Below are 25,749 nucleotides of genomic sequence, written 5' to 3'. Positions count from 1 at the left end.
CAAACATAAAGATATAAAACTGTATTTTTTTGTGAAGAATCAACAACAAGTGGGACACAATCATGAAGTGGAACGACATTTATTGGATATTTCAAACTTTTTTAACAAATCAAAAACTGAAAAATTGGGCGTGCAAAATTATTCAGCCCCTTTACTTTCAGTGCAGCAAACTCTCTCCAGAAGTTCAGTGAGGATCTCTGAATGATCCAATGTTGACCTAAATGACTAATGATGATAAATACAATCCACCTGTGTGTAATCAAGTCTCCGTATAAATGCACCTGCACTGTGATAGTCTCAGAGGTCCGTTAAAAGCGCAGAGAGCATCATGAAGAACAAGGAACACACCAGGCAGGTCCGAGATACTGTTGTGAAGAAGTTTAAAGCCGGATTTTGATACAAAAAGATTTCCCAAGCTTTAAACATCCCAAGGAGCACTGTGCAAGCGATAATATTGAAATGGAAGGAGTATCAGACCACTGCAAATCTACCAAGACCTGGCCGTCCCTCTAAACTTTCAGCTCATACAAGGAGAAGACTGGTCAGAGATGCAGCCAAGAGGCCCATGATCACTCTGGATGAACTGCAGAGATCTACAGCTGCGGTGGGAGACTCTGTCCATAGGACAACAATCAGTCGTATATTGCACAAATCTGGCCTTTATGGAAGAGTGGCAAGAAGAAAGCCATTTCTTAAAGATATCCATAAAAAGTGTTGTTTAAAGTTTGCCACAAGCCACCTGGGAGACACACCAAACATGTGGAAGAAGGTGCTCTGGTCAGATGAAACCAAAATTGAACTTTTTGGCAACAATGCAAAATGTTATGTTTGGCGTAAAAGCAACACAGCTCATCAGCCTGAACACACCATCCCCACTGTCAAACATGGTGGTGGCAGCATCATGGTTTGGGCCTGCTTTTCTTCAGCAGGGACAGGGAAGATGGTTAAAATTGATGGGAAGATGGATGGAGCCAAATACAGGACCATTCTGGAAGAAAACCTGATGGAGTCTGCAAAAGACCTGAGACTGGGACGGAGATTTGTCTTCCAACAAGACAATGATCCAAAACATAAAGCAAAATCTACAATGGAATGGTTCAAAAATAAACATATCCAGGTGTTAGAATGGCCAAGTCAAAGTCCAGACCTGAATCCAATCGAGAATCTGTGGAAAGAACTGAAAACTGCTGTTCACAAATGCTCTCCATCCAACCTCACTGAGCTCGAGCTGTTTTGCAAGGAGGAATGGGAAAAAAATTCAGTCTCTCGATGTGCAAAACTGATAGAGACATACCCCAAGCGACTTACAGCTGTAATCGCAGCAAAAGGTGGCGCTACAAAGTATTAACTTAAGGGGCTGAATAATTTTGCACGCCCAATTTTTCAGTTTTTGATTTGTTAAAAAAGTTTGAAATATCCAATAAATGTCGTTCCACTTCATGATTGTGTCCCACTTGTTGTTGATTCTTCACAAAAAAATACAGTTTTATATCTTTATGTTTGAAGCCTGAAATGTGGCAAAAGGTCGCAAAGTTCAAGGGGGCCGAATACTTTCGCAAGGCACTGTATATGGATGAGTGATGGCCATGCGGCATAAGCAAGATGGAGTAGATAGTAGAGTACAGTATATACATATGAGACGAGTAATGTAGGGTATGTAAACATTATATAAAGTGGCATTGTTTAAAGTGACTAGTGATACATTTATTACATCCATTTTTTTATTATTAAAGTGGCTAGAGATTTTGGAGTGTCCCAGGTCTGTTTGTGCTGTATACAGTGGGGAGAACAAGTATTTGATACACTGCCGATATTGCAGGTTTTCCTACTTACAAAGCATGTAGAGGTCTGTAGTGCTTTATGATAGGTACACTTCAACTGTGAGAGACGGAATCTAAAACAAAAATCCAGAAAATCATATTGTATGATTTTTAAGTAATTCATTTGCATTTTATTGGATGACATAAGTATTTGATCACCTACCAACCAGTAAGAATTCTAGCTCTCACAGACCTGTTAGTTTTTCTTTGTTCTCCACTCATTACCTGTATTAACTGCACCTGTTTGAACTCGTTACCTGTATAAAAGACACCTGTCCACACACTCCAACCTCTCCACAATGGCCAAGACCAGAGAGCTGTGTAAGGATATCGGGGATAAAATTGTAGACATGCACAAGGCTGGGATGGGCTACAGGACAATAGGCAAGCAGCTTGGTGAGAAGGCAACAACTGTTGGCGGAATTATTAGAAAATGGAAGAAGTTCAAGATGACGGTCAATCACCCTCGGTCTGGGGCTCCATGCAAGATCTCACCTCGTGGGGCATCAATGATCATGAGGAAGGTGAGGGATCAGCCCAGAACTACACGGCAGGACCTGGTCAATGACCCGAAGAGAGCTGGGACCACAGTCTCAAAGAAAACCATTAGTAACACACTACGCCGTCATGGATTAAAATCCTGCAGCGCATGCAAGGTCCCCCTGCTCAAGCCGGCGCATGTCCAGGCCCGTCTGAAGTTTGCCAATGACCATCTGAATGATCCAGAGGAGGAATGGGAGAAGGTCATGTGGTCTGATGAGACAAAAATAGAGCTTTTTGGTCTAAACTCCACTCGCCGTGTTTGGAGGAAGAAGAAGGATGAGTACAACCCCAAGAACACCATTCCAACCGTGAAGCATGACGGTGGAAACATCATTCTTTGGGGATGCTTTTCTGCAAAGGGGACAGGACGACTGCACCGTATTGAGGGGAGGATTGATGGGGCCATGTATCGCGAGATCTTGGCCAACAACCTCCTTCCCCCAGTAAGAGCTGGGTCTTCCAGCAAGACAACGACCCGAAACACACAGCCAGGGCAACTAAGGAGTGGCTCCGTAAGAAGCATCTCAAGGTCCTGGAGACCTGAACCCAATAGAAAATCTTTGGCGGGAGCTGAAAGTCTGTATTGCCCAGCGACAGCACCGAAACCTGAAGGATCTGGAGAAGGTCTGTATGGAGGAGTGGGCCAAAATCCCTGCTGCAGTGTGTGCAAACCTGGTCAAGAACTACAGGAAACGTATGATCTCTAATTCCAAACAAAGGTTTATGTACCAAATATTAAGTTCTGCTTTTCTGATGTATCAAATACTTATGTCATGCAATAAAATGCAAATGAATTACTTAAAAATCATACAATGTGATTTTCTGGATTTTTGTTTTAGATTCCGTCTCTCACAGTTGAAGTGTACCTATGATAAAAATTAGACCTCTACATGCTTTGTAAGTAGGGAAAACCTGCAAAATCTGCAGTGTGTCAAATACTTGTTCTCCCCACTGTAGCTAACTCCTAATGTTGTAGGCTCTTAATGTTAACCAGTATCCTACAGCAGGAAAATAATCCTGTAGCAACAGGAAATGTGAATGATAATTCATGGCCATTTTTGTAGGGGCTGATACATTTTTCGTAATGAAAAATAAAGTCTGACATTTCATAGAGGGAATTAGAAACATCTGTTGTCTATTAAGCCTCAAATACACAACAAGTTCTACAGTTCTCCTGCGACAGATTGTTAAAATTAAGATCCTACATCTGTGTGGTCATCATTCATGCCAAATCATATGATGATAGAAGTTGAGAGACAGCACAAACAGATCTGGGACCAGAGTACAATGGAATACCAGCAAACACACAAACATGTGATTGGGGGAGAAAGTGCAAGGTGACATTAATATAGAAAAACAACTGAACTATCATAGTCATAGCATTCCTGACGTGACTATTGACCTGTAAAGTCTTATCTGACAGTGTACTCTGCGACACTCCACTGTCACTCAATGAGGATCCATCCACATTATTTGAATCATTAGTATATCCCAACCGCACACAAATACAAGGTATAGTTGTGCTTACCCAAAGCGACAGTCCACTGTGCCGGCTCAGATACTGTATGTTCTTTTCACATTGTTATTTCCAGCGAGGTTTCACTTCCAGCAACTATGGTGGGTACATAACCAGGCCAGCACAGTGCAGCTCGGCATGGCTCTGCTTAATAGTGTCAAAAGTTTAAAACAGAAGAGGCTATATCACAGTGTGACCGACCAGAGTACTAAGGCTACTGCCACACAGACTCCTGAACAACTATGAAACTGTCAAAAGTACAACACAAATCAAGAGTTTAATCAGTCAAAAGACAAAGTTTGTGCGTTTTTTTGTCAGACAATCATCCATTTTCATTTATCCGGCAACTCTCATTGAAAGAACATTTGATTCATCTGAAATTCTGACACAATCCCAGTATGCCGATGGCCTTACATGCAAAATGTATTTAGAAATCCATGTTATTCAATTATTGCACCCACACTGCCCGTGCGCGCCAAACAATTGTCTGCGATGCCAAGGGCTAAAATAGAACTTCTTTCTATTTCTGACACAGATCGCGCTGCAAGTCCTGCCTCTCCCATCTCCTCATTGGTTTATAGAAGCAGGTGATTGAAAGACAAACTGTTTAGCCGGATGTCGTGGTAATACTATGAAAGTATAGATGCCATCACCATATAATATCAATTATGAAAAAGCCTGGAAGGAGGAGAGAGGACTAGAAACTATGTGTGGATTAATTGTCGGAGTATAGGACCTTGTGCATTTCAGGTAAAATAACAACTCAATGTTTATATCCCAGGACAAATTAGCTAGCAACAGCATGTTAGCTAAATAGGACAAATTACCATACATGTTTAATGCTTTTCGACCTGTCCCCAAATTAATGTAATTGGTTCAGAGTTTGTTTTGATATTGTAACCTGCGTGTCGTGATCGCGTTTGGTGTTGGGGGACAAAATAAATGTATGCACGATGGCGCACGCGCGCAGCCGGTTTGGCTTCCGTGTATCCGGGTCTCCTGCGCACGGAGCCCCTGAGCTTGGAGCAGACGCACGTCTTCAGGTTTCAAACACGCGAACATTGATCCGAACCTACTTTACACCATCAAGGATGAGACCTGCTTATCCATGACCTTCATTAAATGATCAATTACACGCTGCTTCATGCATAAACATACATGCCCATCGCCAAGCGATCGAAATTCCACCCCCGGGGGAAGAGATCTCGAGTGACGACGTCGACATTCTGAAGCTGTCACTTTAATTAGGGAACTCATTCCGGAGGGATTTGAGCAGCGTGCCATAGTACATTGAGCTGTCTCGCTCCCAAACAAACATTCCTTAAGAGACGGATCTGGGAGAAAGACGTATCCCTCTCATGTCCCGATTATTCAACCTGATCTCACATTAGCCAATTTGACAGACTACAGACCTGTAAAGGAAACATCATAGGTTGATCCTGAGGAAGCTCATGTCGTCCATTAAGTCAAGAAGAGTCGCTATTTTATGTGTGCTTTTAATATAAAAACTGCACTTGTTTAGTCAAAAAGTGCTTCATTAGGTCTAAAATCCCAAAGCACACCCAGATGTTCTGATTCTCATTTCCCCCCAGGAATATCTTCTTCAATGAATAACATACAATATCTAGGAACAATGGATGATACTTCAACTCTTCAGGAAAATAAAACACCTCATCTCCTATTAGGGATTGAGTATTGAGGTACAATCCAGTCTCCTCATTCCATCAGCCATGAGACTCCTCTTATTCTAGTGGGGCGGTTCTGTAGAACAGCCATGAGACTCCCCTTATTCTAGTGGGGCGGTTCTGTAGAACAGCCATGAGACTCCCCTTATTCTAGTGGGGCGGTTCTGTAGAACAGCCATGAGACTCCCCTTATTCTAGTGGGGTGGTTCTGTAGAACAGCCATGAGACTACCCTTATTCTAGTGGGGCGGTTCTGTAGAACTGCCATGATAAGACTCCCCTTATTCTAGTGGGGCGGTTCTGTAGAACAGCCATGAGACTCCCCTTATTCTAGTGGGGCGGTTCTGTAGAACAACCATGAGACTCCCCTTATTCTAGTGGGGTGGTTCTGTAGAACAGCCATGATGAGACTCCCCTTATTCTAGTGGGGCGGTTCTGTAGAACAGCCATGATAAGACTCCCCTTATTCTAGTGGGGCGGTTCTGTAGAACAGCCATGATAAGACTCCCCTTATTCTAGTGGGGCGGTTCTGTAGAACTGCCATGAGACTCCCCTTATTCTAGTGGGGCGGTTCTGTAGAACAGCCATGATGGGATACGTATGAAGCTGGATATTTATAGCCTCTGACATTTGGAGATAAAGGTAATGGAGCCGGATGAGAGGAATGCACAGCCAGGGGCTTCTATACAAGCCACGCTGCTGCAGTCTCTCAGTATATGAATGGGGATTACCTCAGACTAGTAAAGCTACTTCACTCCACTCTTGATGAGTATGCCTGACTGTATCTGCATCATACTCCGACAGGGACTGTTACACACACACACACAGCAAACAAAAGCACGTACACACACACGCTGTATGTTTGTCAGGGCGTTCAAGACCAAACTTTCACTTGTTTATCATAATGTGTAGACCTAATAATAGCATTTTTTAAGTGTTAGCCAACCTCCATTCAAGGACATACCATGTACATCACAGGTAATCTTACAGTTGTTTATTGTTGAAAAGATCATGTGTTCTCTAAATAATCTTAATATACTCATATACAAATCACACAGCACCTTCATAGTTAAATTTGATAAATCAGACATGGATGCTTTAATACACTAACGCCATTATATATTTTTATAGTAGGCTACACAGTCACACAGGAGACAAACTGCCACTGGAATTTATCACCGACCATCCCTTGGTGTAGACCAGGTATTCCCAAACTGTGGTACGCGCAATGCCTTCAGGGGTACGCCAAATAAAAATGTTATTCACATTTTCCAACAGTCCATTTATATTTTTCAATGGGTCTATACATTTGGGTGAGGTTTTTTTCTTACCTGAGTAGCCTCGTTTCACTGCCAAAAATAAATGTCAAATACAGGTAGCCTAGTCAAATAATTAACATCCAATCACATTAACTGTTACTCTCTCGTGGGAATTCCACTAACGGTCCATATGTAGCCAAACGCAGCTGCTGCTTATGTTGGTGTCTGTACTGATGGCGCAAAATCCATGACAGGGAGACATAGTGGAGTGGTAATGCCCGTGCAAGCAGTTACTCCCGACGCCAATTAGGTACACTGCAGCATCCACCGGGAGGCTCTTGCTGCCAAGGGAATGCCTGACAGCTTGAAAGACATTTTGGACACTACAATGAAAATGGTGAACTTTGTTAAAGCAAGGCCCCTGAACTATTGTGTATTTTCTGCATTATGCAATGATGGGGCAGCGACCATGTAACGCTTATACAACATACAGAAAGAAGTGTGCTGGTTATCAAGGGGCTTGAGAAACAAGCTTAAAGTTTTTACTGACCATAATTTTCACTTGTCTGACTTGTTGCATGATGACGAGTTTCTCACACGACTGGCCTGTCTGGGTGATGTTTTTTCTCGCCTGAATGATCTGAATCTAGGATTACAGGGACTCTCCGCAACTATATTCAATGTGCGGGACAAAATTGAGGCTGATTAAGAAGATGGATCTCTTCTCTGTCTGCATTAACAAGGACAACACACAGGTCTTTCCATCATTGTATAATTTTTTGTGTGCAAATGAACTCAAGCTTACGGACAATGTCAAATGTGATATAGCGAAGCAGCTGAGTGAGTTGGGTGCGCAATTACGCAGGTACTTTCCCGACACGAATGACAAAAATCTGGATTCGTTACCCCTTTCCTGCCCTGCCTCCAGTCCACTTACTGAACAAGAGAGCGTCATCAAAACTGCAACTAGCGGTTCTGTGAACATTTTATTTAAATCAGAACCAACGTCAGATTTCTGGATTGGGCTGCACTCAGAGTATCCTGCCTTGGCAAATCGAGCTGTTAAGACACTGATGCCCTTTGCAACCACGTATCTATGTGAGAGTGGATTCTCGGCCCTCACTAGCATGAAAGCTAAATACAGACACAGACTGTGTGGAAAATTATTTAAGACCGACTCTCTCCAATACAACCCAACATTGCAGAGTTATGTGCATCCTTTCAAGCACACCCTTCTCATTAACCTGTGGTGAGTTATTCACAGATGAACAAATAAGGTTTTATATGTAAGATGGTTAAATAAAGTTAATTAAAGATGGTTAAATAAAGTTAAAAATAAATTATTGATTATTTGTGCCCTGAGAGCTCGTCGTCACTTCCCACAAGCCGGGTTGTGACAAACTCACACTCATTCTTATATTTAAAACTTCTTAGGGCTGCAATCCCGTTAACGGGATCGATATGACAACAGCCAGTGAAAGTGCAGGGCCCCAAATTCAAAACAACAGAAATTTAAATTCCTAATAATAATTAAAATTACAATTCCTCAAACATACAGTGCCTTGCGAAAGTATTCGGCCCCCTTGAACTTTGCAACCTTTTGCCACATTTCAGGCTTCAAACATAAAGATATAAAACTGTATTTTTTTGTGAAGAATCAACAACAAGTGGGACACAATCATGAAGTGGAACGACATTTATTGGATATTTCAAACTTTTTTAACAAATCAAAAACTGAAAAATTGGGCGTGCAAAATTATTCAGCCCCTTTACTTTCAGTGCAGCAAACTCTCTCCAGAAGTTCAGTGAGGATCTCTGAATGATCCAATGTTGACCTAAATGACTAATGATGATAAATACAATCCACCTGTGTGTAATCAAGTCTCCGTATAAATGCACCTGCACTGTGATAGTCTCAGAGGTCCGTTAAAAGCGCAGAGAGCATCATGGGGAACAAGGAACACACCAGGCAGGTCCGAGATACTGTTGTGAAGAAGTGTAAAGCCAGATTTGGATACAAAAAGATTTCCCAAGCTTTAAACATCCCAAGGAGCACTGTGCAGGCGATAATATTGAAATGGAAGGAGTATCAGACCACTGCAAATCTACCAAGACCTGGCCGTCCCTCTAAACTTTCAGCTCATACAAGGAGAAGACTGATCAGAGATGCAGCCAAGAGGCCCATGATCACTCTGGATGAACGGCAGAGATCTACAGCTGAGGTGGGAGACTCTGTCCATAGGACAACAATCAGTCGTATATTGCACAAATCTGGCCTTTATGGAAGAGTGGCAAGAAGAAAGCCATTTCTTAAAGATATCCATAAAAAGTGTTGTTTAAAGTTTGCCACAAGCCACCTGGGAGACACACCAAACATGTGGAAGAAGGTGCTCTGGTCAGATGAAACCAAAATTTAACTTTTTGGCAACAATGCAAAACATTATGTTTGGCGTAAAAGCAACACAGCTGAACACACCATCCCCACTGTCAAACATGGGGGTGGCAGCATCATGGTTTGGGCCTGCTTTTCTTCAGCAGGGAAAGGGAAGATGGTTAAAATTTATGGGAAGATGGATGGAGCCAAATACAGGACCATTCTGGAAGAAAACCTGATGGAGTCTGCAAAAGACCTGAGACTGGGACGGAGATTTGTCTTCCAACAAGACAATGATCCAAAACATAAAGCAAAATCTACAATGGAATGGTTCAAAAATAAACATATCCAGGTGTTAGAATGGCCAAGTCAAAGTCCAGACCTGAATCCAATCGAGAATCTGTGGAAAGAACTGAAAACTGCTGTTCAAATGCTCTCCATCCAACCTCACTGAGCTCGAGCTGTTTTGCAAGGAGGGATGGGAAAAAATTTCAGTCTCTCGATGTGCAAAACTGATAGAGACATACCCCAAGCGACTTACAGCTGTAATCGCAGCAAAAGGTGGCGCTACAAAGTATTAACTTAAGGGGGCTGAATAATTTTGCACGCCCAATTTTTGAGTTTTTGATTTGTTAAAAAAGTTTGAAATATCCAATAAATGTCGTTCCACTTCATGATTGTGTCCCACTTGTTGTTGATTCTTCACAAAGAAATACAGTTTTATATCTTTATGTTTGAAGCCTGAAATGTGGCAAAAGGTCGCAAAGTTCAAGGGGGCCGAATACTTTCGCAAGGCACTGTACATGTATTTTATACCGTTTTAAAGGTAATCTTGTTGTTAATCCCACCACAGTGTCCGATTTCAAATAGGCCTTACAGCGAAAGCACCACAAACGATTATGTTAGGTCACCACCAACTCACCGAAAAATTCAGCCATTTTCCAGCCAAAGAGAGGAGTCACAAAAAGCACAAATAGAGATCAAATTAATCACTAACCTTTGATGATCTTCATCAGATGACACTCATAGGACTTCATGTAACACAATACATGTATGTTTTGTTTGATAAAGTTCATATTTATATTTTAAAAAATCTCAGTGTACATTGTTCACTAGTTCCAAAAACACCCGGTGATATTGCAGAGAGCCACGTCATTTTACAGAAATACTCATTTTAAGATGTTGATAAATACAATTGTTAGACATGGAAATATAGATATACCTCTCCTTAACTTGTTGATTGTAGGGTGCAGTATTTTGATGTTTGGATGAAAAACGTACCCAAATGAAACTGCCTATTTCTCAGGCCCAGAATATGCATGTAATTAGATTAATATGCATATGTCAGATTAGGATAGAAAACACACTAAAGTTTCCAAAACTGTCAAAATATTGTCTGTGAGTTTAACAGAACTGATATTGCAGGAGAAAACCTGAGGAAAATCCAACCAGGAAGTGGCTTCTATTTTGAAAGCTCCCTGTTCCATTGCATGCCTTCCCTCCATTTAAAGGGATATGAACCACATTCCTTTTTCTATGGCGTCAGTGGATGGCTGGGTGCCAGCAGCGTTTTGCATGCGCCAACAGAGTGGACAGACATTTTCTCTCTCTCTCTCCTATTGAAGAAGCTACTGTCTGGTTGAAAAATTAGCGATTATATATTGTAAAAACAACCTGAGGATTGATTCTAAAAAACGTTTGACGTTTCTACGAACTTTACGCATACTATTTGGAATTTTCGTCTGCCCCGTCGTGACCGCTCGAGCCTGTGGATTTCTGAACATAATGTGCCAACCAAATGGAGGTATTTTGGATATAAAATAATCTTTATGGAACAAAAGGAACATTTATGGTGTAACTAGGAGTCTCGTGAGTGCAAACATCCGAAGATCATCAAAGGTAAGCCATTCATTTTATTGCTTTTCTGACTTTCGTGACCAATCTACTTTGCTGCTAGCTGTTTGTAATGTTTTGTCTGCTGAGAGAGATGTCCTTACATAAATGCTTGGTATGCTTTCACCGAAAAGCTTTTTTGAAATCTGACATGCCAGGTGGATTAACAACAAGCTAAGCCATGTTGGAGTCAACAGAAATCAGAAATAACATAATAAATATTCCCTTACCTTTGATGATTTTCATCAGAATGCACTCCCAGGAATCCTAGTTCCACAATAAATGTTTGTTTTGTTCGATAATGTCCATTATTTATGTCCAAGTAGCTTCTTTTGTTAGCACGTTTAGTACACAAATCCAAACGCTCGTGCAGGTCCAGCAGAACGAAAACTTCAAAAAGTTATATTACAGGTCGAAGAAACTTGTCAAACTTAGTATAGAATCAATCTTTAGGATGTTGTTATCATAAATCTTCAATAACGTTCCAACCGGAGAATTCCTATGTCTGTAGAAAAGCCATGGAACGCAAGTCGCTATCATGTGAAATGCGTGTGACCAGGATCTGGCTCTCTGCCAGACCACTGACTCAAACAGCTCCCATCCGGCTCCACATCACAGTAGAAGCATCATTCAAGTTTCTAAAGACGCTTGACATCTAGTGGAAGCCTTAGGAAGTGCAACATAACCAATATCCCACTGTGTATTCAATAGGGGCTGGGTTTAAAATCAACCAACCTCAGATTTCCCACTTCCTGTTTGGATTTCTTCTCAGTTTTTTTGCCTGCCATGTGAGTTCTGTTCTACTCACAGACATCATTCAAACAGTTTTAGAAACTTCAGTGTGTTTTCTATCCAATGCTAATAATAATATGCATATATTAGCAACTGGGACTGAGGAGCAGGCCGTTTACTCTGGGCACCTCTGGGCATCCAAGCTACTCAATACTGCCCATGCAGCCATAAGAAGTTAATAAATGTATCGTATAGTGTGTGTGGCAGGCTTACAATGATGGCAAAAAACAACATTTGAGAGAACAAAGACCCTGGTGCTAGAGGGGGTACAAAGCTGGAGGTTGAATGTTTGAAGGGGTATGGGACTATAAAAAGTTTGGGAACAACTGGTGTTCACACACACACACACACACACACACACACACACACACACACACACACACACACACACACACACACACACACACACACACACACACACACCTCTCGGATTACAGTAATAATCGACAAGGTGTGAGTTTGCCAAGTTCCTAAATCAACTTAAAATCACTTGATATGGGCCACTAAATACTCCCATTTTTTTCACTATAACAATTAGGCTGTGTGGATTAATGGTAACTTTAGAGGTATGTACAACGTCATATTTTTTAAATGTACAACGTCATAAACATATACTTCAGCATAAACATAGGCTACTTCAGCATATAGGCTACACTTGTACGTAAACTTGTAGGCTATATCAAATGTTAAACTGTGTTTATAACCATACACCTGCGTTTATAACCATACACCTGCATCTTACCTGGTTGGTAATGTTGACATAGTAGGTCCTTGTCAAATGTGATCAGCTGTGTTGCATTCGATGTCAGGTGCAATTTTACGCTTGCATCATGATCCAAGCAGTTTCAGCTCAGTCAATTGGTTTGTTGGGCATCCCGGAGTCAGTGGAGTCCAAGAGAACGTTCACGAATTTAAGCTCAAATTTTGTTGAAATTCATAATTTGTTGAAATACCATAACCAGATAATTAACTTGTGATCTCTTTCATTCAGGCTTAGAACGTTTGGCTATCCAACGAGTTCCAAATATATCCAGTTCTATTCCATGTTCTTCCTGCGAAAGGCGCGACGAATCTCTTTTGGAAGACGAGGCAAAACTCATCTCTCTCGCCAAGTAGACATTCAGGTGCAATGTCACAGGACACACACTGCGCTCTGCGCCTGGCCGTGCAGGATTAAATGACATTTGTATTATGTCCTATTCTCAGCGATAACTTTTCTGCGGATAACATTGGAAAACGCAATGGTTTATCATTGGAATGGTGCCAATAGCGCAGGTGATCGCACACCCGATTGCTAGATTAGTGTACAGAAAGCATAGGCTAAACTACTGGCAAGAATATGATTGCAATCTGACAAATTTGGTTTACAATTCAGGCAATTTAGCAACGGTAGGCTAATATAAGAACAGTAGGCATATGCTCTTAAAATGGCATGAAGGTTCGATTTAGCCTACCGTTGTCTATTTTCACATGCGCACAAAATCAATATTGTGAAAAATACAAGGATAATTGTGTTTTTTCCCATTTAAGCAACTTTTTTTGAACGAGCTCTTACAAGTTGGTGGAGCATTACGAACAAATAGATATGCTAAGAAAATGTATGACTAGGTTACTCCTCTGTAGTCAACGTCTGTTCCACTTGCAGCCGGAAAATAATATCCTTCTGATACGCCGCTACCAGCAACCAACAGGACAGGTAGGTAGCCCTGTCCCTCTCTCTCTCAATTGAAACAAGTTGTTTAGGGCCCAGTCCTTTTGTGAATATCTTACACACGCAAGCCTTTTCAGATAGAATAGAACGCTGTCAAATAATAAATAATAATAACCCCGCAAGCGACAACCACCCTTTAGTTATAGTTCACCAATAGGGATCAGCTTGTCAAAAAAGAAACTCGCCGAAAAAAAACGCTTCTCTCATATCTGAGCGTATCCAGTTATCGCTTCAGCACGCTGCCTACACCTGAGGCCCGCTCCCCTATGCTGCATTCCATTGAAAATGTAGTAAACACTCCCCCTTTCACTCAGCGCGTCCAATCGAGAGTGCTGTCGCTCAGTAGCCCCGCAAAAAAACAAAAAAAAAAACAGGAATCGAAGGATCTGCTATTTTAGTCTCTGTGTCTGAAATGATTAGAGAGTTGGGGACTGCGTTATGTGCACATAACTGTCAAAATAAAGGAAACACTTGAGTAAATGAGGGATACAAAGGAGATTGAAAGCAGATGCTTTCACACAGATGTGGTTCATGAGATAGTTAAGCAATTAACAACATGCTTAGGGTCATGTATAAAAATGCCCAGTTGCCCATTGTTGTGCCTACCATGGCTGCACTCTTAGAAAAAGATTTCCAAAAGGGTTCTTCGGCTGTCGCCATAGGATATCCCTTTTGGCTTCCATGTAGAACCTCCTGTGGAAAGGGTCCTACCTGGAGCCCAAAGGGGTTCTACCTGGAGCCCAAAGGGGTTCTACCTGGAGCCCAAATGGTCCTACCTGGAGCCCAAAGGGGTTCTACCTGGAGTCCAAAGGGGTTCTACCTGGAGCCCAAAGGGGTCCTACCTGGAGCCCAAAGGGGTCCTACCTGGAGCCCAAAGGGGTCCTACCTGGAGCCCAAAGGGTCCTACCTGGAGCCCAAAGGGGTCCTACCTGGAGTCCAAAGGGGTCCTACCTGGAGCCCAAAGGGTCCTACCTGGAGCCCAAAGGGGTTCTACCTGGAGCCCAAAGGGGTTCTACCTGGAGCCCAAAGGGGTCCTACCTGGAGCCCAAAGGGGTCCTACCTGGAGCCCAAAGGGGTTCTACCTGGAGTCCAAAGGGGTCCTACCTGGAGCCCAAAGGGTCCTACCTGGAGCCCAAAGGGGTCCTACCTGGAGTCCAAAGGGGTCCTACCTGGAGCCCAAAGGGTCCTACCTGGAGCCCAAAGGGGTTCTACCTGGAGCCCAAAGGGGTTCTACCTGGAGCCCAAAGGGTCCTACCTGGAGCCCAAAGGGGTTCTACCTGGAGTCCAAAGGGGTCCTACCTGGAGCCCAAAGGGTCCTACCTGGAGCCCAAAGGGGTTCTACCTGGAGCCCAAAGGGGTTCTACCTGGAGTCCAAAAGGTTTCTTCAAAGGGTTCCTCAATGGGGACAACCCTTCTAGGTTGTAGATAACCTTTTTTCTAAGCGCGTAGAAGAAGAGATCTCAGTGACTTTGAAAGAGGAGTCTCAAAGGAGTATAGGGGCTCTAAAGGGTGTGTGTGTGTGTGTGTGTGTGTGTGTCTCAGTCACCAGATCTCAACCCAATTAAACACTTCTGGGAGAACAAAACAACAAAATGAAGGAATTTCTTGTGGAAGAATGATGCCAAATTGATTATACAAGTGTCTGGAACTCTATTGGAGGGATGTGACATCATTCTTCCAAAATTTCTAAATTCCTTCCTTTTGTTGATGGTGATGTAAAACGCTGTCTCAGGCACTGATCCAGAATCTCCCTTAAGTGTTCAATTGGGTTGAGATCTGGTGACTGAGACACACACCCACCCTTTAAACCCCATATACTCATTTGAGACCCCTCTTTGAAGCTGTCCTGTGAGCTCAGCCCATGAAGACACTTTATGTTGGTGTTTCCTTTATTCTGACAGTTACCTGTAGCAAGCCTACTGTGTATATTGTCTGTGGCAGGCTACTGTAGGTGTCAGACACACAAGTTCTGCTCTGCATTCTTCTTGACCTGTAGGTTACATGGCTACAAGCTGACTTTCAAACCTTTTGCTCGTTGAACCTATATTGCATAAAGGCCTATGACACTTAAATGATCTTTTTGGCTATTAGTGAAAGTATCCTATTTTTGCCATGCAGTTGTACCAATGTCCAGTAAAAAAGTGATAGGAGAAAAGAACATGGGGAGTGACGTGTGATCCGTCTCTCTGACCTCCTCCCCATAGGCCTCATCACACACCTCCTCCCCATAGGCCTCATCACACACCTCCTCCCCATAGGCCTCATCACACACCTCCTCCCCATAGGCCTCATCACACTCATCACACACCTCCTCCCCATAGGCCTCATCACACACCTCCTCCCCATAGGTCTCATCACACATCTCCTTCCCATAGGTCTCATCACACACCTCCTCCCCATAGGCCTCACCACACACCTCCTCCCCATAGGCCTCATCACACACCTCCTCCCCATAGGCCTCATCACACACCTCCTCCCCATAGGCCTCATCACACACCTCCTCCCCATAGGCCTCATCATACACCTCCCCATAGGCCTCATCACACACCTCCTCCCCATAGGTCTCATCACACACCTCCTCCCCATAGGCCTCATCACACACCTCCTCCCCATAGGCCTCATCATACAAGTCCTCCCCATAGGCCTCATCACACACCTCCTTCCCATAGGTCTCATCACACACCCAGTGTCCAGTGTCTCCCCTCTTCAACCCTTTCCTCCTCCTCAGTCCTCTGCTCTGCTCTCCTCTCAGCAGCTCAGTCCTGCCTGTCTGACACCTCCGGGACTTGAACATCATCTTAATCTGCAAGTCAAGACACCTCTAGCTCATTCATTTCATGTCTCTCTCTCTCTGGGAAATCATCTGGGCTTCTCTCCTATTTCTGTCCCGGGTGTAATTTACGCCTAAGGCATCTCCTGCTGCTATGTGTACTTTCGAAAGTTAAAACATTTTGTGAAATCGGCCAATCACTCATAGGATTTGAAAATGTGCACAATGTCACAGTGACATTTGACAAGTCAGGACAAAGCAGGGATGATAATCTATAATTTCCTACAGCACTTTCACCCCTGCATGTCCTTTCCAGGACTGAAGTTTGAACAATCTCCATGACTAAGATATCATCAAGAAACAACACGGCCTCACCCTGACCCAAACCTACAGAGAGCTATCTGCACGAACCACACAACGCTCTAATCTATTACTAAAGCGGAAAAACTAAGGGTGTGTTCATTAGGGCACACAACGGGAAGCGTTCTAACACATTTTTCAACTGAAACAGAACAGGTAATGCCTCCCTGTTTAAATCTGTTTTCATCCGTTTGGTGTCTAATGAACACAACCTTTAGACAGTGACCTTGAGCTACCATCGGTAGCTATGCAGCCATAACAGAGCAAAACAGTCTAACCACGCCAAAAGATGATCCCAATGGAATGCAGTCTCAGGCCTAGCTGTGTGATCTTGACTGTCAATGCAATTCTTTAAATACATTTTGCAATTACATAGGGTGTGTTCGAGTGCGCTCTGGGAGTTCGTAAAATCAGTGTTTTGTCAGCACCCAAGCTAACTGGCTAAAGTTGGCTAGCTTGCTAGCTACTTCCAGACACAAATGAGAGAACGCCCCACTGACCGTTTTACTCGCCCTAGCAGAGCTGGTTAGGCAGTGTTCATTTTATCTAGAGCGTTGGTCACTAACTGTGCTGCTGGCAACAATTTAATTCAGTTGTTTTGCCGATGTTTGCTAACACCGGTCATATTCAATGGGTGTTGCTCGTTCATAAATTCATCAGTTATTATTCTGTGCTCTGGCACACTTAAGCGAGAGTGCTCTGACATCAGAGTAGACAGCCAGAGTTAATTCATGAATGCACCTCTAGTTAATTGCTGTCATGTCATCAATGGAATCCAGTAAGATTCTGCAGACCCAATTACAAGTGTGACAGAGGTGGTTCTCAAAGCCGAAATAGGCTCCTGCGATGAGTAACCATGCAGAGACCTGAAGATTCAGCTCCCAATGCTTCTTAGACTTTAGCTCAGCAGGCTAACTCAGTCTTGAATCACACAGACAACTTGGATCAGTAGACCGTGTAGTAGTCTACAGGAGTGTGACTGTGGAGCCAACATCCTCTTAGTGTGTGTTACACTCACTAGCGTGCCTAACCTTAACCTTACCCTAACCTACACCATTCACCTGCATGCTTCCATTCTGTTTTCCATTTCCTTTTATAGTCAAGTGAAACCAAGCACCCCTGGTTAGAAATGTCAACTATCCCACTGTTATGTTGTTTAGCATGGCCTTGCTAGACATAACCTGTATCTACTAGGACACTGAGGGACAGGGTAAATCAGGCACTGTAGAGAATAGCTATGGGAGATCACAACAAAGAGGGGAAAATCTATAAACATGACATTCACTACAAATTTGTACCAAAGGTGAGATTAGCTGTGCAGCCTCTCCATGTACAGAATGTCGACTTTATACCCATGGTAGCCGTTATGAAACAGATGATTACAATAACAATTTAGGACAACCATAAAAGAGCACAGCAACAGCCAGCATTTCTTACTAGACAAGGCCAGGTAGTCCCTCCCCGTTTCAGTACATTTTCTTAAGTTCGGTGCCTAATGACACAACGTTGGTCTTGCAGCTCCAACAGCATGGAGGGATTCTGCTGAATAATAATAATTAGCTGAGTCGTCTCCCTGGCATCTATGGACGTGTCCTGTCTCGCAGGGAGATTTTCCCATACGTTCCCCATATTCATGTCCTTGTTTAGGATAGTCTGAGATATTAACAGAGACCAGAGAGATGGATAGCACTGTCTGATTATCATTCTACTGACAGCCAAGTGTGGACAGTAATCATTAGTTTGGGTGCACAGCGTTACATAAGAGTGTGTGCGTGTACCTGTGTGTCTGAAGCACCAATCGGCGGACAGCTTCTAAGGGCAGCACTAAACTGATTTAGTACCGCATAGAGACATGTGGATGACACTTGCTATGTTCCAAGCATAGCATCCCACTGGGCACACACTGGTTGAATCAACGTTGTTTCCACGTCATTTCAATGAATTTAGACGTTGAGTTGCCATCTGTGCCCAGTGGGGTGAGCCACGGTGAGTGAGTGAGTGAGTATGAGAAAAGGCTTCGACACATGACCTGGCTGACAGTGCGTGTGTGTGTGTGTGTACAGTGTGTGTGTGTGTGTGTGTGTGTGTGTGTACAGCGGACAAAACATTAAGAACACCTTCCTAATATTGAGTTGCACCCCCCCACTTGCCGTCAGCGCAACCTCAATTCGTTGGGGCATGGACACTACAAGTTGTCAAAAATGTTCCACAGGAATGGTGACACCTTTTTTCTCCCCAATTTCGTTGAATCCAATTGGTAGATACAGTCTTGTCTCATCGCTACAACTCCCGTATGGACTCTGGAGAGGCGAAGGTCGAGAGCCATGCGTCCTCCGAAACACGACCCAAACAAGCCGCACTGCTTCTTGACACAATGCACATCCAACCCGGAAAACAGCCGCACCAATGTGTCGGAGGAAACACCGTTCACCCGGCGACCTGGTCAGCATGCACTGCGCCCGGCCCGCCACAGGAGGCGCTAGTGCGCGATGAGACAAGGATATCCTCCCGGCCAAACCCTCCCTAACCCGGACAACGCTGGGCCAATTGTGCGCCACCCTATGGGCCTCCCGGTCACGACCGGCTGTGACAGAGCCTGGGCTCGAATCCAGAGTCTCTGGTGGCACCTTAGACCACTGCGCCACCCGGGAGGCCTGGTGACCCATGTTGACTCCAATGCTTCCTACAGTTGTGTCCAGTTGGCTGGATGTTCTTTGGGTGGTGGACCATTGATACACACAGGAAACTGTTGAGTGTGAAAAACCCAGCAGCAGTGCAGTTCTTGACTCAAACCGGTGCACCTGGCACCTACTACCATACCCCGTTCAAAGGCACTTAAATATTTTGTCTTGTCCATTCACCCTCTGAATGGCACAGATGAACAATCCATGTCTCAAGGCTTAAAAATCCTTCTTTAACATGTCTCCTCCCCTTCATCTACACTGACTGAAGTGGATTTAACAAGTGACATCAATAAGGGATCATAGCTTTCACCTGGATTCAACTGGTCAGTCTATGTCATGGAAAGAGCAGCTGTTCTCAATGTACAGTGTATATATACACGTTTGTACAGTATATGCAATTACAGCAGTGGACATGCCTTCACAGGAGACTGTCTGTAAGCAGGTCTATAAACAGTATATAAATATGTTTTATTGTCACATCGACCGGATAGGTGACGTGCTGTTTTACAGGGTTAGCCATAGTAGTACGGCGTCCCCTTGCTCAAGGGCACCGACAGATTTTTCACCTTGTTGACTCGGGTATTTTAACCAGAAAAGTTTTGGTTTCTGGCCCAACGCTCTAACCGCTAGGCTACCTGCCACCCCGTACTTAACAACTCAACGTTGATTCAATCAGAAGCAATGGAAAATCACTTTGATAAACAAGGACATTAGCTGTTCTGGTCATACCAGCAGATGTGACTGCTGTAGAACCAGAGGAAGAATTCCCCAGCCCCTTGGCACCAAATAATAGCATGAAACAGAAAACCAGAACACCACACCGGTCTTGAGAAACACAACCACTGGTTCACACAATATCAAGGATCAAAACAGATTTAGAACATGAGAGGTTTGATAGTTCTTCATTTCAGGGAATACAATGGAGTAGTTAAAGGGGAAGTTCACTATCTTACAACTTAATGTAAGATGATTCCTCAACCTAACTGTAGTCTATGGGCCAGGAAATACTGTAAACCATTGTTCGGTTCTCTTTACGCAACCACTGCAACCTTCAGATAACTTAATCCACTGCTAGCGAAACATCTATGGGATTGGTAGGTGCATGCAAATTGCCTTTAAGTAATGCCAAACCAAAAAATGGGTTGATTTGAGTTTGATTTGGCCATTACAAGTGAACTTCTCCTTTAACTGCTTATCCTAGTGTGGTGGTTAGGATATAAGGCTATTTCTGTCTCAGGCGCACTACAGCAGTCAACAACATAGCTGGGACTTCAGTGTGATCCAAGTCTCTGTCTGCGTCCCAAATGGCACCCTATTTTGACCAGGGCCCTAAGAGCCCTGGACAAAATGAATGCACTAAATAGGGAATAGGGTACCATTTGGGACAGATCCTCTGTGTTCTATTAATAGGGGTCACAAGCCTAGATACAGAATGGTAACCAAGGAGTCTGTTTTGTGGACGGCTTTGCGTCAGATGTGCAGCAAAATGTCATTTCTTAAATCCGGTTTTCCTTTGAATGTGCCAGAGAGGTTACAGAGGGAGAGCAGCTGACTAGGGAGATGACGGGTAGAGATCTAAGGAGCGATACATGAGGGGCGGACCAGGGGATGTGTGTGTCCAACTGAGCCAGAAGGCTGTGTTATCCCAATTAACTAAATCTCTGGGAGCTAACACAAGTCTTCAGGGCTCAGGCAAGGTTGCTCATCAGTTGGGCATAGTTCACCGAAGCACTTCTCTGACGCATGCGTGCATGTCTGTGTGTGTATCAGCCTACAGGAAGTCATGTACACTAACAGCCGAGACATTTGAAGTGTCAACATCAAACAAAACTGCTGGGCCACCACACACCCCATAGTCAATTAGCGGTGGATATCTTTCTTTTTCAAACACTAACCATACATTCTGTTACTTGGTTTAAAGCCTTAAGTAGAGAGGAGAATTAATCACAGTAATGTCTGGGGTAGTGTTCAGTAGGGCACACCGTAGCAAAACAAAAATGAGTATCCTTCTAGACAAATCCAGCTAGTCACTGCATGTTTAGGTGTGTTTTCGTCCATTTGGTGCCTTATGAACACAGCCTACCGTTCTTACTGCAGTTCTGCTGTGTTTATAACAGGGCTGACACAGCAGGTCAGATAAACAGATATGATCAAAGCAAAGCAGAGGTAGAAAGAGAGATGTAGAGATGCGCGCGCACACACACACACACACACACACACACACACACACACACACACAGCTCAATGTTCAGTACTACTTCTCTTTAAAGAGGAATGTTGGGCGTATCAGACAGTAAGTGGGATTGTTATCATTCATTCCATTACAGATGGAACTGTACCCCCTTGTTTAGCCTGGGGTGGAACCCTGGGCTCTGTTCAGACAGATGAAATGTTAAGAACATTACTGGTTGAAATATACCACTTAGACAAGACACTGTTCACTAAACTCCACTTGATAGGATAATCATCTGCTCATCTACCTTACATTTTTGTCCGCAATGCTCAGAACATTTCAACCACCCCTGAAGAGTTTAATTTAGTACCAGTTAGACTAGAACCACATAGAGCCAGAGTAAATATCAAAGCCGTGTTCAATAGGGCTCACAACAGAAATGTTTTAAAACGTTTTGCAACAGAAAACAAAATAACATTTCCTACTAGACAAGTCAAGGGAATCCCTCCCTGTTTCAATCATTTTTTTGTTTGTTTGGTGCCTAATGAACAAGACCAAGCATCCCACCTGGCCTGTGTAATGTGGTGTGCTCTCTGTGGTCTCCCTGTAGAGGTGTCTGACAAACAGGATACACTGAGCCACATAAACACCAGGAAAACGTGAGAAACGACAGACAGACAGACAGACGGACGGACGGGCGGGCAGGAAAGGGAATTGTTTATGACTGAATAGGTAAGTAGTAGAAGGACACTTAAAGTACCATGGAAGAGTGAAGACTGGATAGAATAGAAGATAACTTCTATTCATTTTGTAGAGGTGGACAGCGGTAACAGCAGTCGTAGCCGTAGGCCTGGGAAGCTCTCCACAGACACTAATCAAATTAGCACAGAGCTAAGCCCCCCATTGTCCATGGGCCAGAGGTTCACAGTCAGTTAACAAGCATAGAAACGCCTGGGGGGGAGATGTGGAGGTGTGTGAATGAGGGAGAGAAGAGATGAGAAGAGTGTAGGGCAGAGATGAGAAGAGTGTAGGGCAGAGATGAGAAGAGCGTAGGGCAGAGATGAGAAGAGCGTAAGGCAGAGATGAGAAGAGCGTAAGGCAGAGATGAGAAGAGTGTAAGGCAGAGATGAGAAGAGCGTAGGGCAGAGATAAGAGTGTAGGGCAGAGATGAGAAGAGTGTAAGGCAGAGATGAGAAGAGTGTAGGGCAGAGATGAGAAGAGCGTAGGGCAGAGATGAGAAGAGCGTAGGGCAGAGATAAGAGTGTAGGGCAGAGATGAGAAGAGTGTAAGGCAGAGATGAGAAGAGTGTAGGGCAGAGATGAGAAGAGTGTAGGGCAGAGATAAGAGCGTAGGGCAGAGATGAGAAGAGTGTAAGGCAGAGATGAGAAGAACGTAGGGCAGAGATGAGAAGAGTGTAAGGCAGAGATGAGAAGAGTGTAAGGCAGAGATGAGAAGAGTGTAGGGCAGAGATGAGAAGAGTGTAGAGCAGAGATGAGAAGAGTGTAGGGCAGAGATGAAAAGAGTGTAGGGCAGAGATGAGAAGAGTGTAAGGCAGAGATGAGAAGAGCGTAGGGCAGAGATGAGAAGAGCGTAGGGCAGAGATGAGAAGAGCGTAGGGCAGAGATGAGAAGAGCGTAGGGCAGAGATGAGAAGAGCGTAGGGCAGAGATAAGAGTGGAGGACATAGATAAGAAGATTGTAGGGCAGAAGAAGGGGAGATAAATGTAGACAGAGTGAGATGTGGAGAGAGAGAGATGTGGAGAGAGAGAGAGAGATGTGGAGAGAGAGAGATGTGGAGAGAGAGATGTGGAGAGGGAGAGAGAGAGATGTGGAGAGAGAGAGAGATGTGGAGAGAGAGAGAGAGAGATGTGGAGAGAGAGAGATGTGGAGAGAGAGAGATGTGGAGAGAGAGAGAGATGTGGAGAGAGAGAGAGAGATGTGGAGAGAGAGAGAGATGTGGAGAGAGAGAGAGAGATGTGGAGAGAGAGAGAGAGATGTGGAGAGAGAGAGAGATGTGGAGAGAGAGAGAGAGAGATGTGGAGAGAGAGAGAGAGAGAGATGTGGAGAGAGAGAGAGATGTGGAGAGAGAGAGAGAGAGATGTGGAGAGAGAGAGAGATGTGGAGAGAGAGAGAGATGTGGAGAGAGAGAGAGAGATGTGGAGAGAGAGAGATGTGGAGAGAGAGAGAGATGTGGAGAGAGAGAGAGAGAGATGTGGAGAGAGAGAGAGAGATGTGGAGAGAGAGAGAGGTGTGGAGAGAGATGTGGAGAGAGAGAGAGGTGTGGAGAGAGACGTAGAGAGATGTAGAGAGAGAGAGAGAGCTGTAGAGAGAGATGTAGAGAGAGAGAGCTGTAGAGAGAGATGTGTAGAGAGAGAGTTGAGGCTTTTATATCTTTAGGTCTTGTAATGCATCAAAACAACAAAACATGAATATATTTCACCTATTTCAAACCAGGAAATTCCATTGAGACACATAATCCGTTCCAACTTCTAAATTAAAATCTGGCCAAGAAATACAAACAGAGGCTGAAATCTCACCACAGTTCAGGGTCAGTGTTGTGCTGCTGCAGATCAAGATGTGGTCTAACCACAGTCAGCCCCCTTTACTCAAAATTATTGAAATGAGCTTGTAAAAATAACAAAAAGGTAATTTACTCCTCCGACTCCAAGTTCCCACCAGCTGGCCTGTACACACACGTCAGAGGCTGCCTGGGCCCTGATCTTGGTCTTGACTCCTACAAGCTGTACTCTCCTGTTCTCTTTCTCTGGCTGGTCGTTACACTGCCCATCCTCTCAGCACTGTGGTGTGTGTGTAGTCTCTGTCCATGCCCCCTACAGTGCAGTAAATATCCCCTTCGTCATAATTATCTATCCAATATCACACTCCAGATCTCTCCTTGTCCCCTTCCTTCCCTTCCCTTTCTCCATGTCATCATGGATGGTTTGGCCTGTGTGTTGGATGGGTAATTACCCAGAGAGTCCTATAGCAGCCATCAGAGCGCCATCAGAGCCAGACCTGGATTAAAATACAATTTGAACTTTTAGCGTTGGATATAGCCTGCCAGCAAAAGTATTTGAAATGATTTCAAATGATATTTAAAACAAGGTCTGATCAGAGCCCTACCACATTTTAACGACCCATGGAGACTTCAAGGATTACAGGGAAAGGCCTGAGTGGACATTCATTCTGCATGGGCTTAAACAAGGACAGAGATGTCAAACACTGCTGCAAATAACAGCTTTCATCTTTAATGGAATGACAAGGAGGGAGAAAAGAGAGAGGGAAGAAAGCAGGGAGAGTTAGGGAAGAAGGGGGAGGCAGATATGGGGGGAGAAGGAGAGTTAGGGAAGAAGGGGGAGGGAGATATGGGGGGAGAAGGAGAGAGAGGGAAGAAAGCAGGGAGAGTTAGGGAAGAAGGGGGAGGGAGATATGGGGGGAGAAGGAGAGAGCATAAGGAGGAGGAGTTTGATGGAAGAAGTGTGTGAGACATATGTGGGAGGGAGGGGAGGGAAAGAAACAAAAACAGAGAAGGATGGAGGAAGGGATAGGTCATGATAACCAAAGGAGTGCAGGTACTCAAGCACCCCTTTCAATCCCGACAAGACAGATGACTGGGAAGTTGGAACTGAAGATCAGGTTGCGAAGGGTTCTCAATCCAGTACTGGGCCCGTATTCATACATAGGAGTGCTGATCTACGATCAGCTTATCCCTTTGATCATAATGAATAAGATTACATGGACATGAGCAGGGATCTGATCCTAGGTCAGCACTCCTCCTCAGATGCTTTATGAATACGTGCCCTGAGCCCACGATTCACTTTCTCTCCAAGTTGGAGGAAGTAATGATCACCACCATCTGACAGTGTATTATTGCGATCACCTCTTCCTTACAAGGGAAACACTACTGGAGGGGTTTGGAGAGAAACCACAACACTTACAATATATGGGAAGAATCACTTAGACTGATCCAGTTCAGAAGACTGGGAACATTCAAAAACACCTTACATTAATACCAATAGCAGTTCCGAGGTCAGTGAAAGCATGAAAGTGCACATTATCATCAAATACCGTCGCACTAAATAAGAGGGTACTGTATGATACTACTGTATAGGTAAGTATGAGGTGTTGAAAGTGAACAAAAAGTACACAGCAAAAATGATAGCATGTTGCA

General features: G+C 43.9%; 1 protein-coding gene across 5 annotated transcripts in view; it reads right to left on the bottom strand.

The window, feature by feature from the left end:
- LOC110506161 (ADAMTS-like protein 5) overlaps positions 1-14,001 on the bottom strand; it is a 70,912-nt gene extending 56,911 nt beyond the window's left edge. For 2 of the 5 annotated variants that reach the window (XR_016492325.1, XM_090222788.1), the window contains exon 1: positions 12,624-14,001. Coding sequence is in view for 1 of the 5 variants with exons in the window: in XM_090222788.1 (XP_090078914.1) it covers positions 12,624-12,643 (20 nt within the window). In the remaining 4 variants the exon portion in view is untranslated. The remainder of the gene's footprint in view (positions 1-12,623) is intronic. The other 3 variants (XM_090222789.1, XM_090222790.1, XR_016492326.1) reach the window with 2 other exon arrangements.
- Positions 14,002-25,749: the final 11,748 nt, after the last annotated feature.

This window comes from Oncorhynchus mykiss, chromosome 26, assembly GCF_057628025.1.
Source record: "Oncorhynchus mykiss isolate SJ-2025 chromosome 26, ASM5762802v1, whole genome shotgun sequence".
In the NCBI taxonomy this organism is placed as follows: Eukaryota; Metazoa; Chordata; class Actinopteri; order Salmoniformes; family Salmonidae; genus Oncorhynchus; species Oncorhynchus mykiss.
This window is presented reverse-complemented; position numbering and strand designations above follow the sequence as displayed.